This window comes from Naegleria fowleri, assembly GCF_008403515.1.
Source record: "Naegleria fowleri strain ATCC 30894 chromosome Unknown tig29, whole genome shotgun sequence".
Lineage (NCBI taxonomy): Eukaryota > Heterolobosea > Eutetramitea > Acrasida > Naegleriidae > Naegleria > Naegleria fowleri.
Window position 1 is genome coordinate 331,848 of NW_025407961.1, and position 14,611 is coordinate 346,458.

The following is a 14,611-nucleotide window of genomic DNA, read 5'->3' on the forward strand; positions in this document are numbered from 1 at the left end:
AGGGCAGCCTCTCGTTGCAATTTAATTGTTGAAGATAGATGAGAGTGTTTGCAAGAGAGAGCTCTGAAGTACATTCATTGTTTGCAAGAGTATTGAAGTACATTCATTGAATCAATTAATTCAACACTTGCACTTATTGAAGTACATTCATTGAATCAATCAATTGAATTGAACACACTTGTACTTTTTTATTGTTTATTACACTTTCCACCTTTATCCTTCTTCTTCTTGATGGCTTCATTTTGTTTCTTCCATTCTTCATCAACAACTGCTTTAACTGCTGCCTCAAACACTTCACCTAATCCTGTTTGTGTTTTAGCTGAACATTCCATGTATTGCAATGCACCAACTTTCTTTGCTAATTCTTCACCTTCCTTTTTAGTGACAGGATTGGTCACTCCTAATTGTTTCAATAGTTGTGAATCATCTCTCAAATCCACCTTATTACCAACAATAATATATGGTAAATCAATGTGATTTGTTTCTTCTAATTCTTTCACCCATTTCTCTTTCACTCTCTCAAAACTCTTTCGATCCACCAATGAAAAGAAGATGAGAAAGATGTGAGCACCATTGTAAGAGATGGGTCTCATGGAGTCATTGTCTTGTCCACTAGTATCCCATAATTGTACATTGTATCGATTGTTTTTATATTCCACAATGGAAGTAAAATTGTCAAAGGCAGTTGGAACATGTTCTTCAGGGAATTCATTTTCAGTGTATGAAACGAGAACACAGGTTTTACCGACACCAGTGTCTCCAATGTTGACACATTTAATGGTTGAATCTTGCATCTGATGAGGATTGGTATAGGGTGGTTGGTATAGGGTGGTTGGGTGATGATGATGATTGGTATAGGATGATTGGTATAGGATGGTGGTGGTTGTTCAAGAGATTAGATTTTTTATAGAATTCAAATTTGAAAGAAAACACACAGCAATGATTCTAGTTGTTGTTTGCTGTTTGCTGTTACAAATTGTGATGATGAGGATAAAATATGAAACAAACGACGTTGAGGATGTCAGAGCGGGAATGACAACCACACACGATGAGGATGTTGAAATTTTTTTTGTGGATGTTTGATGGATGACAGGTGCTCTGCGTTTCTTGTCGCACAACTCAAGTGGATAAACACATCAATGATGATGGTGATGGAGGTCATATTAAGGAAGTTGGTTTATTAAAGGACTAATGAATAATGTAAGGATCCATTGGCAGTTCAAACATGGAATCTATCAATTGACAACAAGGGAATACAATGTTGACCTTTTTCATTGCTAAAAAATATCAACCACTAATTTAATTTCGCACGAATACAGAAGTAGGAATTGCTTTAACTTGATAGTTCTTTCTTTCCAAAAGTGTTTTGTAACGAAAACAATAATTGGAGGTTGACTTTTTCATCGCTAGCAAAAAAGCTCTCTAAAGAACAAAGCAACCCAGTTGCAACTTCACAGCAATATGCTTTGACACCCACCATTATTAAGAGAGAATTTTTTCAAACACTTGTTGTTATTTTGGCCATTATTGATTTGATAACTCGATTTTTTATCATTGGCCTTTTAATTTTTAATAAATTGTTCAATGATGTTTTCGTCTCTTTGCGATGTTTATTAATCACATGGTCATTTAATTTATTTCTTTTAATTTTACCGAACTAATCTTATTGAATATTACATCAATGCAAAAGTAGGCGTTGTTTTTAAACATATTTCGATTCTTTCTTAACCAAGTTATTGATATATTATTACTCCCGAATTAATCTCGAATGTGGTTTCTCAATGAGCTTATTGAGTTTCGTCACAAACTATCCATCAATTCTAGAGACAACCGCACAACAAATAATGCTTGTTGGTTGACACATCACTAGTGGTAGTTTGGGGAGGAGACAGAAAACGATCTATCTATATTAACTAATTATTGTTGACGTAACAATTACATTTGAGTATATACAAGGTATTTTGAATATAGACACATTTATATAATAAGCGTAGGTGTTAACATTTGGAAATATTCAAAACCGTATTCAAATTCATATGATCAACTCTTCTCCAATTAAATTCATGATCATTTTCATTTGAAGAAGCCTCAAATATCAAAAAAATTAGGGGATATAATAGTTAGGAATAGTGTGTAGTATAATTATAAGTTTACAAAATCATATATAGTTGAATTCAATCCATAAAAATGTTGGTTGACATCAAATACTTCATATATTATGATATTGATATGTTACAAAAGAAATTTCGATTAGATCAAAATAACATACTTCTATTCTTGTGATATCCGTGGAGAAATTAATTGGAAGGAAATTGTTCTGGATGAAATGATTTTTGATATAAGAACAAGGTAAATGATGTAGATTTGTATACATTCCAATGACAAGCGTGCAATAATGTTTGTTCATAAAACTGCTTAGATTTTATGAAAGGTATCTCTTGTTTACTGATCTAACGATGATCATAGAAGAATGGAATTGTGAGCTTTGTTCGAAGTTGGTGTTTCCCAATCTTGTGGAACTGATCAATATTTTTGATATTGCCTCTAATGGGATTTTAAAAAATAGAGACAAAGGCAATATAACGAAGTTATTGAATGCTTATCAGACGTTAGTGAAAGAATTTCTCCATGGATATCACAAGAATAGATATCTTTAGGAATATCCTTGTTAAACTTTTAATATTTGCAACTTTTGTCCAAATACAATTGAAATCCAATCCATTTGTAAGGAACTCCATCCCAATTGATTCACTTCACATTCTGCCTTATATTCTAAAATTGGTTCAATGGTTGTTCCACTAGTTTCAATACCAACACTACTCATACCCCCATTATTAATATCCCATATTAATGCTTGTCCATCATCTCCAACACTACACAAATGACGAGGACTATGTGGTGCCCATGCAATTCCATTCACTGGCATTTTGTGTCCACACAATTCCATAAGTGGCATTCCTGGATATCTAACATCCAATACTACAATTCTATTACTATCCATTCCAATACATGCCACATAATTTAAATCTTGTTTGTTCCATGCCAATCTCAATAAAGGTGTTAATTGTGGTGTTTCATAAAGAATACTACAATGTTCCAATGATCTCAAATCAAACATTCTTAATGAACCATCTGCACCAACAGTACAAAAGACATCTTGATTTCTAAATGCAATGTCATAGACTTCCTTGTCATGTGCAATGAGTTGTGTGACTGATTTACCACTTGGAATGTCCCAAATAGTACATGTGGTATCAATACTACAAGTACCAATTATATTTGGATTGTATTCACACCAATCAAAACTAGTCAATGGAGCACAATATTCACTTGAGCTATCATTGTTGAATGTAAAATATTTAGAGACGGAGAATTGTTGAGAGTGTTGTGTTTGGGATTGAATCAAAGAATTAGTAGTAGTGTTGGTGTTATTGTTATTGGTAGTGTTGGTGTTATTGGTGTTACTCTTCATGGTAGTGCTTTTATCTGAAACAGCAGTGAAGGAGGTTGTTGTTGTTGAAATTGGTGGTTGTTGATTCATCTCGTCACGACCAACCATCACACTTGTCATGTGATTACTAGTAGTAGTACCAATAGTAGTACCATTAGTAGTATTATTATTGATGGTTGAATGATCCTTCAATTGCCATAATCTTAAATAATCTCCACTTGTTGCAATTAAATCCAAATTACTGGTACTCGAGGAGGGATGAAATTGTATCTTTGTAGCTGGATAGGGATGTTCAAATTGTGCGACTCTTTCCAATACTAATCGATCTGTATTTAATTGAATAATATCCACTTTGTTTCTATATTCTTCAATGAAGGATCCGATGGCAAGACGAAATGGATAATCTCTTCGGACAGACCAACTCGTCGAGTAAATCATCCAATCTGCATGATAAGTGTAGATTTCTTTTTGAGAAGAAGAAGAGAGGAGGAGAGTCGAAGATGACGAGGAGGAGGAGGATGGTAGTGTTGTTGTTGTTGTTGGTAATGGTAGTGTTGTTGTTGTTGGTAATGGTAATGGTGGTGGTGGTGGTACTTGTAAAAAAGACATTTTTTTTGGTGCGTCGGACCTATAGGTACAACAGGTCGAGAGAGGTCCCTTATTCTCGAATGACGTAGATGATCGAGTGTTGTTTGATCTTGATCATCATGGACCACTTTGTTGAGAAAAGAGAGGGATGTCTTCCTTGATTTTTATCAGAGTCTGTTGTGTGTTGTTGTTTAAAACAACATGGAGAGTCTTTTGTTTCATGGATCGATAGTCAACTTCTAAAGGTCACACTCATTCCAACACAGAGTTGTTGTTGTCTCTAAGAGCAGTACTGATGGTCCCTTTACGAGACTTTGGAGTCTCTTCCAATATTATATTAAACTTCACTATTATTATTATTAGGATTGATAATCATCTCAAGATCCACCACCACCACCCCTGTCGCGACCATGATCGTTTGTAATGGTTGGTGGTTAGAAATTTGTGTCTATTGTCATTTTCAATTGAAAATACTCTCCGACAAGGCCTTGCAGTATTTGGAAAAGTGATTCGTCAATAGCATCCAGACGTGTGTGTGCGTGTGTGTGTGCGTGTGTGTGTGGAGTGAGTCGACTCACTCCCGTCTAATGTTCATTCACCTCATCTCCCAATCATCATCATTGCTTTGACAGTCTCATTGACCTGTCATCCTCCTTTCCAAACACTCGATAAAAAATGGCTGACCATGATGCTCTCTTTAAAATATTAATTATTGGTAAGTGGATATGTCAATTATATCCTATCCGATCCATTTGTGAGTGGTTTTGATGATGACAATACAATTTAATGATTTGTGTGATTTTCGTTTTGTGATGTGTCATTGCGATGACGTGTGGTTTGTCATTGTCTAAATTTGACACACACACACTTCTTCTTGTCATCATCACCACCACCTCCAATACCACCACTACTTCAACTACTACTTCAACTACTACTTCAACTACTACTTCAACTACTACTACTGGCACAATCATTCCTACTATTACCATCAACACCACCATCAACACCACATTCCGTACATTCGCTATTCAACTGTTTGATGTCAAATGTCCTCAAATGATCCACCAACAATATTGTGTGTCTCTGTGTGTGCTTTATGTGTTAATCATATGCCAATATTTCCATCTCTCTCCTTCCAACAATAATAACCATCTATGACATTTCAATTACATCATTGGATTACATCTTCCTCATCGAAAAACAGGTGATATGGGTGTTGGTAAAGTACGTCATTGTTGTCATTGTCTTGTTTTCCAACATTTGATTCACACTTCTGCAATCATCATTATACCTTCTCATGAAAATGTTGTACAATGATGACAATATTCAAATTCATCATGATGTGTGTTCAACACAATCAATTCCTTTTCTTTCACATTTCACAAATTCACATTATCAATTCCTTTTCATTCACATTCTTCACACACATTTCACTCCTTCCACATTTCGCTTCTTCCACATTTATAATTCACACCTAATATTCATTCACACCTAATATTCATTCACACACATTTATAATTCACACATATTCAAGAGTTGTATTCTACTTCGTTTCTCTGAGAATCAATTCAATGTGAGTCATGTCAGTACCATTGGCGTTGATTTCAAAATTAAAAATATGGAAAAAAAAGGTAAAAAAGTGAAATTACAAATATGGGATACAGCAGGACAGGAACGATTTAGAACCATCACTACTTCCTATTACAAAGGTGCACAAGGTGTAATTATGGTTTATGATATTACACAACGAAAGTCATTTGAAAATTTAAATTTGTGGTTAAATGATGTGAAACAATATGCAGATCCAAATGTATCATTAATTCTTGTTGGAAATAAGGTTGATTTAGAAGATCAAAGACAAGTGACAGAAAGTGAAGCCAATGAATGGGCAAAACGAGTTGGAATTCAAACATGTCTACAAACAAGTGCAAAAGATTCTGTGAATGTGGATCAAGCTTTTGAAAAGGTATGTTTTGTGTGGAGTGTGTGTGTGTGTGTGGATATATATATATATATATATATTGGGTGATTCATATGTAAATCTTTCCAATGTGAATCTGATTTCATAATATTTCCAATGTGAATCTGATGATTTCCATAATATAATGAATGTAATGATGAACATTTGTGATCACAAAGATGGTGGATCATATTTTTGAACATTCCTTTGAGAATTCACTCACCACCAACAAGACCAATTCCACTGTTAAAATTAATGATCAACAACAACAACAGGTGGTCAAGAAACCATCCAAAAGATGTCTCATACTCTAATACAAACAAACAATTTATGACTCACAATTAAGTATTTGAAACATCTTCTTCAAGACACTCTCAATTTGGTTGCCATCGATGAGATCTTCACCTCTCTCACGTCGATCATCATTCACATTCAAAAAATGTCCACCTCGATCCATCATCCTCCTCAACAACCTCACTGCAATGATTCATCACCTGTTCAGGACCACCATCCTTCTCGTCGGAATGATGATCAGCAACTTGAAGAACACCACCACCACTCTGACCATCACCCACATGACTCGGATTATTGTTCGACACCATGCGTTTGTTGCACCACCACCACCACCATTCCCACCACCACCACCAAACAATCTCTCACCTTGGATCCATTGATGAAAGGTAATGATGAATATTACCTCGATCCTACAATCACATCAATGACCACAACAACAACAACACCACTCACCACACCACTCACCACACCACTCACCACAATGACCATTTCCAAACTCATTCTCTCCTTCTCTCTCATTGTTCTTCTCTCCTTCTTTATTTGTTACTTGTTATTGAGTCATATTTTACCTCCACTCTCTCACTCTGAATATGAATTATTGATCAATAACATTCCACCCAAACAATTGAATCAAATCAAAGTATTTATACATGTTCTATCCAAATATATCAATCATTATTATTATCAAGTGTTGTATTGTATTTGTATATTATATTTATTGATATTGAGTTTATCGATACCTGGTACATTGATGTTAAATGTTTTATTTGGAGCTTTGTATAGTTCCAATTCTTCTTCTTTGACTTTTCATTCAAGTGATAGTGGTGGTGGTGGTGGTGATGGTCGTGGTGATCTTAATAATATTGTTAATTTTAATAATAATATTGTAAATAATAATAATATTGGTGAATATGATAGTACTAACTATTTCATGTCATTGGGTGGAATTTCATTTCCTTTTATAGTTTCTTTATTATGTGGTACTATTGGTGCTAGTTTAGCTTATTTGTATAGTCATCTTTATTTTGGACGACTTGTCATTCAAATACCATCCATTCATTCCATTTTTAGAAAATTTCAAAATTTATTATTGAACTATGAAAACAAATTATTCTTTTTATTACTCTTTCTAAGAATATCACCTCTTTTACCAAATTGGAGTGTTAATTTATTATCACCATTGGTTGGAATATCATTTCCATTATTCTTCATTACCACATTGATTGGAATTGCACCACAAACATACATTTCCGTTCAGAGTGGAATGTTGATTCGAAAAATGATCAATGAATGGAGTAGTGAGAGTGGTGGTAATGATAATGATGATTCGAATGGCAAATTCAACATGTCCATTTCTCAACTAGTGATGAAACCTCAAACATTGATGACACTCTTTCTCATTTCATTGTTCACTCTGTTACCCATTTTGGTGGACAAGTTGTTGTTGTTGGTGGTGGTGGTGGTAGGACATCATGATCGATCAAAGAAGAAGAATGAACAAGAGCATGGAATTGTGAACAAGGAAGGAGTGAATGGTCATAGTCGTGATGGCAGTATTGGTGGTGGTGGTGGTGATATGAGTCATAGTGTTCATGGTGATGATGATCATTCTCATGAAAAGATGGAATAATAATACTATTATAAACACTTATATCTTAATATATATTCATTCATTCAGAACAAGTGGAAGGATGGTGGTTGCTAGCGGATTATTCTTCTCCTCGATGATGATGATCATCAAAAAAAAATGCAAACTAATTCCCCAAGTCTTGCCAACTCGGAAATCTCCACTCAGAATCATCATCATGGCACCACCACCAATACTGCCATCATGGATCTTTCCCTCACACCATCATCTTTCAAAGGAAGAGATTCATCATCTCCGAGTACTCCACTCTCCTCCTCCTCCTCATCATCATCATCTGTATTTTCTCAACATATTTCGAGTGCTTCTACTATTAGTAAAAGAGTGAATCAATTCATTCAATTGTCTCATCAACAAGTTGATGATGAATCACTTTCAACATCTCTTCAATATTTAGATCAATTATTTAAACAACAACAACAACAATCAAACTTGAATGATTCGAATACTCAACCATTTACATCTATATTATCTACTACTACTATGAGTAACACTCAACATTCATCTCAAACACAGCAATCACTCAAGAGTTTCTTATTACTTCAGAATTTACATTCTCATAAAAAGTATATTTTAGAATCTTTTGAAAAAATTCAAAATCAATTAAATGAAATTAATTCACAAATACAAGTCATTAATACTCATACAAAGAATATTGAGAATTATATTCATTTATCTACTGGTCACCACCACATGAATACAACTACTACTACTCCAATTACTACTTTCACTACTCAAAGTACTATTGGTCAAATGACTCTTCAAACTACTACTTCTCAAACTACTCCTCAAACTACTACTACTACTATTACTAATACACCCTCCTCTTCAAATACTTTACAAATTTCTGATTATACCAAACAAATGAATTCCTTCTATAATGAATACATTTCCAATCTCTATAGACAATATCAATTAAATGTATTTATTTCTAAATTTATATTTCCAGAAGAAGAAAAACAATTATTATTACATGGTAAAATTAGAGGACAAGAATATTTTACGACTCTCAAGAAATTAGATGACATGCATACCACATGTTCAAACCATTTTGTGAAATCATCAAATTATCAACGAATCATTTTTGAAATTATGGAAGAATTACAAATGATTCGAACAAGTGCATTGGAGAGAATTACAAGATGGATTGAAGATGAATGTAAAGCATTGTCCAGTGATTCTGAAATTGATTCTGAATATGAATTGAAACAAGCAATTAATATTTTATTTGATAAGACAATATTCTTACCCTTATGTTTGAAACAATTAATTGTATCGAGAAGTGAATTTGTAAAGAATCAATTTTTTAGTGCATTGACGATGAAAGGTCAAAAGAAGAGTCGTGGTGTGAGTACTAGTAGTAGTGGTGGTATTGGTGGTATTCCTCTCATGTCCACCACCACATTGACCATCACAACAACAACAACCTCATTCACATCCACTCCATCATCTCTCTCCAATCCAATTGAAATGTTAGCTCATGATCCACTCCGATATATTGCTGATATTTTAGCATGGATTCACAAATCAGCAGTCATGGAAAAGGAATTGATTCAAAATTTATTATCTGTTTATGATCATCCTATCAATAACACTACCACTACTACCACTACTACCACTACTACGACTACTACGACTACTACCACTACAAACAACAACAACAACAACAACACTACCACCTCTTCTCTGATCAATAACCCTCAATCTACCTCTTCTTCTTCCTCTCCCTCCTCACTCTCACAAGGAACAACTTGTCAATATCCACGTGAACCACTCTTATTCAAAATATTGAATGATATTTTTGATGATTTGAAAGGACAATTACAAATGAGAGTGGAACAAATTATTAACAAGATAACAAATCAAACAGATTCTCTCATACTCACTTCATCAAATACATCTTTAAAACAAGATATTGAAGAAGAATATACAATAGTCTATTTCAAATTAGCTCATATATTAGAATTATATTCATGTCTATTCGTTAAAGTAATGGGTGATCATTGTAAACTATCTGTTTGTTTGAATGATTTGAAAGAAAAGTGTATGGACAAGTTCTTTATTAATATTAAGAAAGATTTAAATCGATTGATTGAAAAACCTCCTGAAATTACATTGAATTTAACTCCACCTGAAGAGGTGAAAGAAGTTTTAAATAATTTGGTAAGTGTAAGAATGTTGAATATGTGTCATCATCATTGATATATCTATTTATATATCTATTTATATATCTATTGATATATCTATTGATATATCTATTATCTATTGATTCAAATAGACTGAAATTATGAACACCTATTCAGAGTCTGTCATGATTCCAGAGAATCGACGTGAAGAAGATTTCCAAAGTGTCATCTCTGCATTTATTGATCCACTCGTAGAATTATATAATAATTATTATGTGAATGTAAAATTGAAAGAGTGTGAGAATGACCCAATGTTGAAATCAGATTACTATGTGTTTATTATTAATGGATTTTATTGTATCTTACAAGCATTGGAAAGTCAACAACAAAATATTGTTCATAACAATCTTCCTAAAAGAAGTGGAACTCTCACTCGTTCAACAACTGAATTAGTCTCAACAGAAATGGAGAAGCAATTAGAAATATTTACTCACTATCAATCAAAATTAATTCTTGAAAATAGTGGACTTGAACACAAATTGAATATTCTTCACAGTGATGAACATTTAAAACAACACATTCCTCTCTCTCAATGCAAAGATATGGATGAACAATCTCTCAAAGCATTCTTCCAAAATTTCTACACTCAATTATTTTCTTTAGGTAGTTTGGCATTGACTCAGAAACAATCGTGTGAGAGATTATTGAGTTCAAGATTAAAGACTTACACAAAGAGTAGAATTGCATTGGATGTCTGCAATGGATACAAGCAATTATATAATGCCATCATGGATGAAAAGAATTTGTATGAAAATCCAAAAGAGATTGTCTATCACGATCCTGAACAAGTGAAAGTGTTACTTGATTTTTTAAAAGGAAGAGGATTCATCATGCTTTTATTATATAGTTAAACCTGTGTATATCAAAGAATAGATGATTAATCCACGTCGTCGTCATCTTCAACAATAAAATCATCCAAATTTGCTCCTTGTTGTGCTCCAAACTCATTATCCTCTTCTTCATCATCATGACCACTCGACTGACTCAAAAGATCTTCTCCTTCTTCCATGTCGTTGATGTGTTGTTGTTTCTGGTCGGACAGAGAGGTTGTGAGGTTATTATTATTCGATGAGGAGGGATGTGATAACTTGACAAACTTTCCTCTCCTTACAATTGTGTCATTGGATGGATATTCGTTCGTCACTATCGAATCACGAATGAGTGTGACATACGTATTGGATCGATTGGAGTCATTACCTACACTACAACTACTTTCACTACTACCAATAGATTGATGATTACCAATTTCACGAGAGGTTGCTAAATTCCAACAATTTTCACACACATACGAATAATCTTCAATTAAATTATTTTCACTGTCGTATTCTCGAGTGAATATACAATTTCCATGAAACCAATCATAACAATTGTAACATTGATACATGGGATTTGCTTCTTCTCTTCCACAATAACACCATTCATTCTTAAAATTATGATTATATTGATTGAGTTCATTGATTGGTGATTTCTGACTCGTTGAACACAAACATTCTACATTTCCACATTGTGAATTTCCACAATCACATTTGAAATTTCTCTTTTCTCCAATATTATACAATTCATGTCCTCTATGACAATGTTTTGAACATTCTTCACATACTCCATGATAAATCTCATTATTACTGTAATTGTATCTATTTCTATTTCTATAACAAGTTAAACAAATATATACAATTTGAGTCGCATATCCAAGTGAATAGGAACACACTTTGGTTTCACTTTGTATGGAATTGTGTTGCCATTCTTCCATTGGAATGTCTTGAACCATTTCAGCTTCATCAATACTTGAGTCAAATTTTTCAATGATGTTTTGTTGTTGGTGAGTAGATTCTGTCATTCCAAATAAATACATGGATGGTTCTTCTTCTTCATAGGTAATTAATAGATTATGAATTTCACTTTGATCATAGAGGTTGGGTACAAAAAGAGAATTTAGAATCACAGGTGAGTAATGATTTGAGGAGGAAGAGGAGATTGTTCTTGTTGGTGGAGGAATTATTTTCATGGGAGGAATGAGTGGAGGAGATATGAATGAAGAGGATTGAGGATTCATGTGAGGATTCATGTGAGGAGGAGGAGTGGTGGTTGTTGTTTCTATGGTGGTGGTGGTTGAATGTAATGACCTATCAGGATGATGATGATCTATGGAATTCAATGGTAGAGATGCATCGAATATAAAACAATGACCATCATCATTTCCACAAATGATATAATTTCCATTTCTAGAATAAGAGGCATTCTTGAATCCAATTTGATTTTTGTTTTTCATGAGAGGAGAAGAATACCATTTGTAAATACTCTTTTTAAATGGAGTACTATTACTATTATTATTCATACTACTATTCATACTACTATTCATACTATTATTCATACTGCTCATACTACCACTACTATTCATACTACTACTACTTAAACTATTACCACCACCACTCCACAAGTTATAATTTTCAAACAATTCATAAACAATTCCATCTTCACAATAAGTTAACACATAATCATCATAGGGATGAATTTCTAAACTTGTAAATTCACATCCATCATCATGATACAAGGAATATTTAAAATCAGAATTAAATCTCAAATCTCTAAATTCCAACACACCACCACCTCGGCTTGCTACTAATTGATAAGGTGAATCTATATTCTTTAATTTCACATGAATGTAATCATTATTTTTCAATGAACCATTAGGATTCACATTTCGATTTGATTTGACAAGAATGGAATGTTTCTTTTCTCTTGTATCCCACATGAGAATACTATTATTACAACATATATAGAGAACAGGTGGAGATTCTTGACTCAAAGTAATTCCATTTAAAATGGAGTGACTTGCCACACATAATCGTTTCACTAATTTGGAACTTGGAACATCGTATTGACATAAAGTACAATCCAAAGAAGATGAAAATATAAAATTCTCATGATACCATTCTAAGGATTGAATGTCATGAGTGTGATATTCAAAATAGGATGAAATTAATTGACATGAAGATTGAATAGAAGAATGTCTGTTGTTGTTGTTATACTCATTGTGTTGAATGAATGATAAGGGTTTGAATTGAAGAATATGAAGAGAATTTGAATAGGAACTTGCCAATGCAAGTAATAATGAATTCGATGATGAGAGTGATGAGAGTGATGGTGCAAATTTAATTCGACCACTCAAACCATTCGTGTGTAAGAGTGGAGAATATTCATAGTGAGAAGAGAGGAGTTTTTGTCGTCGACTGCGACTACCACTGTTAGTGAATGGAAAACCACAGAAGTAATTCAAGAATGATCGATCATGGTGGCGGCGATCAAGAAAGGAAGGATTGGATCCCGTGGTGAAGGTGGTGGTGTTGTTGTTGTTGTTGGATGACCCCGATGGTGGTGGTGAAGAAGAATCACTGATCATATTTTTTTGAAAAGTCCCAGAAAAAAAATATTGTTCCTCTCTCTCCATCAACACAATCATCCCTTGCACGACATACATCCTCTCCTTTCATATGAAGTCCTACAAACCTCATTCTCAAAGACCCGAATTCGCTGATCTCACTCCCATCCCACAAGATGAAGGACCAAATCCAGTGGTACAAATTGCTTACACGGATGAATTTAAAGAAACGATGAATTATTTTCGGGCCATTGTCCAACGAAATGAAATGAGCGAAAGAGCCTTGTTGATCACTGAAGAAGCAATTGAATTAAATCCTGCTAATTATACTGCTTGGCACTTTAGAAGACTTGTTCTTGATGCTTTGAATTATGATCTCTCAAAAGAAATTGAATATTTGAATAGAGTTTCCGAAGATAATCCAAAAAATTATCAAATTTGGTATCATCGTCAAGCCTTGATTGAAAAATTGAGAGTGACAGAAGGTGAGAAGGAATTTGTTGAGAAAATGTTTGATGATGATTCCAAGAATTATCATGTTTGGACCTATAGACAATGGTTGGTAAAGGAGTTTTCATTGTGGGAGGGTGAATTGGATTTTGTTGAAAGATTATTGGCAAAGGATTTGAGAAACAATAGTGCATGGAATTATCGTTTCTTTGTTATTCAAAATACAACAGATGATTTCGAAAAGAATATTCAAGTTAGAAGAGATGAAATTGATTTTGCATTTAAATACATTTTAATGGCTCCAAACAATGAAAGTCCATGGAATTATGCAAAGGGTATGACAACTTTTAAATTAGATGAAAAATCTGAGGAATACAAAGAACTGTTGCAATATGTGGAAGAAAAGACTCGTTCAGTTTTGAATAAGGTATCTGTCAATCCTCATGCCAATTATTTATTGTTCTGCTGTTTATTAAGATTGGGTCGTTTGCAAGAGGCTCTATCTGCTTGTCACACTTTACAGAAAGTGGATGGAATTCGAAGAAAGTATTGGGCTTTCAGAGCTGAACAAGTTCAGAATTTAATCAACTCATTGTAAATGAATGATATATATTTATGGACTTAACATCATCATGACTCGTTGTAAACGAACAAGTTC

At 33.7% G+C, this 14,611-nt stretch overlaps 7 protein-coding genes across 7 annotated transcripts; 4 read left to right on the forward strand and 3 right to left on the reverse strand.

Annotated features, from left to right (window-relative positions):
• Positions 1 to 188: 188 nt before the first annotated feature.
• On the reverse strand, positions 189 to 794 carry FDP41_002378 (uncharacterized protein; the record flags this gene model as incomplete). The annotated part of the gene is made up of 1 exon (XM_044705565.1): positions 189 to 794. One exon carries the CDS (start codon positions 792 to 794, stop codon positions 189 to 191), a length of 606 nt encoding a protein of 201 aa, XP_044563271.1.
• A 1,874-nt stretch (positions 795 to 2,668) lies between these two features.
• Positions 2,669 to 4,060, reverse strand: FDP41_002379 (uncharacterized protein; the record flags this gene model as incomplete). The annotated part of the gene is made up of 1 exon (XM_044705566.1): positions 2,669 to 4,060. One exon carries the CDS (start codon positions 4,058 to 4,060, stop codon positions 2,669 to 2,671), a length of 1,392 nt encoding a protein of 463 aa, XP_044563272.1.
• Positions 4,061 to 4,714: 654 nt separating this feature from the next.
• Positions 4,715 to 6,313, forward strand: FDP41_002380 (uncharacterized protein; the record flags this gene model as incomplete). The annotated part of the gene is made up of 4 exons (XM_044705568.1): positions 4,715 to 4,754; positions 5,244 to 5,263; positions 5,574 to 6,005; positions 6,179 to 6,313. The coding sequence occupies 4 exons, from the start codon at positions 4,715 to 4,717 to the stop codon at positions 6,311 to 6,313; spliced, it is 627 nt and encodes a 208-aa protein (XP_044563273.1).
• A 125-nt stretch (positions 6,314 to 6,438) lies between these two features.
• On the forward strand, positions 6,439 to 7,923 carry FDP41_002381 (uncharacterized protein; the record flags this gene model as incomplete). The annotated part of the gene is made up of 1 exon (XM_044705569.1): positions 6,439 to 7,923. One exon carries the CDS (start codon positions 6,439 to 6,441, stop codon positions 7,921 to 7,923), a length of 1,485 nt encoding a protein of 494 aa, XP_044563274.1.
• A 117-nt stretch (positions 7,924 to 8,040) lies between these two features.
• FDP41_002382 (uncharacterized protein) lies at positions 8,041 to 10,975 on the forward strand (the record flags this gene model as incomplete). Its single annotated transcript, XM_044705570.1, has 2 exons — positions 8,041 to 10,101; positions 10,217 to 10,975. 2 exons carry the CDS (start codon positions 8,041 to 8,043, stop codon positions 10,973 to 10,975), a joined length of 2,820 nt encoding a protein of 939 aa, XP_044563275.1.
• Positions 10,976 to 11,001: 26 nt separating this feature from the next.
• Positions 11,002 to 13,524, reverse strand: FDP41_002383 (uncharacterized protein; the record flags this gene model as incomplete). Its single annotated transcript, XM_044705571.1, has 1 exon — positions 11,002 to 13,524. The coding sequence occupies one exon, from the start codon at positions 13,522 to 13,524 to the stop codon at positions 11,002 to 11,004; it is 2,523 nt and encodes an 840-aa protein (XP_044563276.1).
• A 91-nt stretch (positions 13,525 to 13,615) lies between these two features.
• FDP41_002384 (uncharacterized protein) lies at positions 13,616 to 14,551 on the forward strand (the record flags this gene model as incomplete). Its single annotated transcript, XM_044705572.1, has 1 exon — positions 13,616 to 14,551. The coding sequence occupies one exon, from the start codon at positions 13,616 to 13,618 to the stop codon at positions 14,549 to 14,551; it is 936 nt and encodes a 311-aa protein (XP_044563277.1).
• Between the last annotated feature and the right edge of the window lie 60 nt (positions 14,552 to 14,611).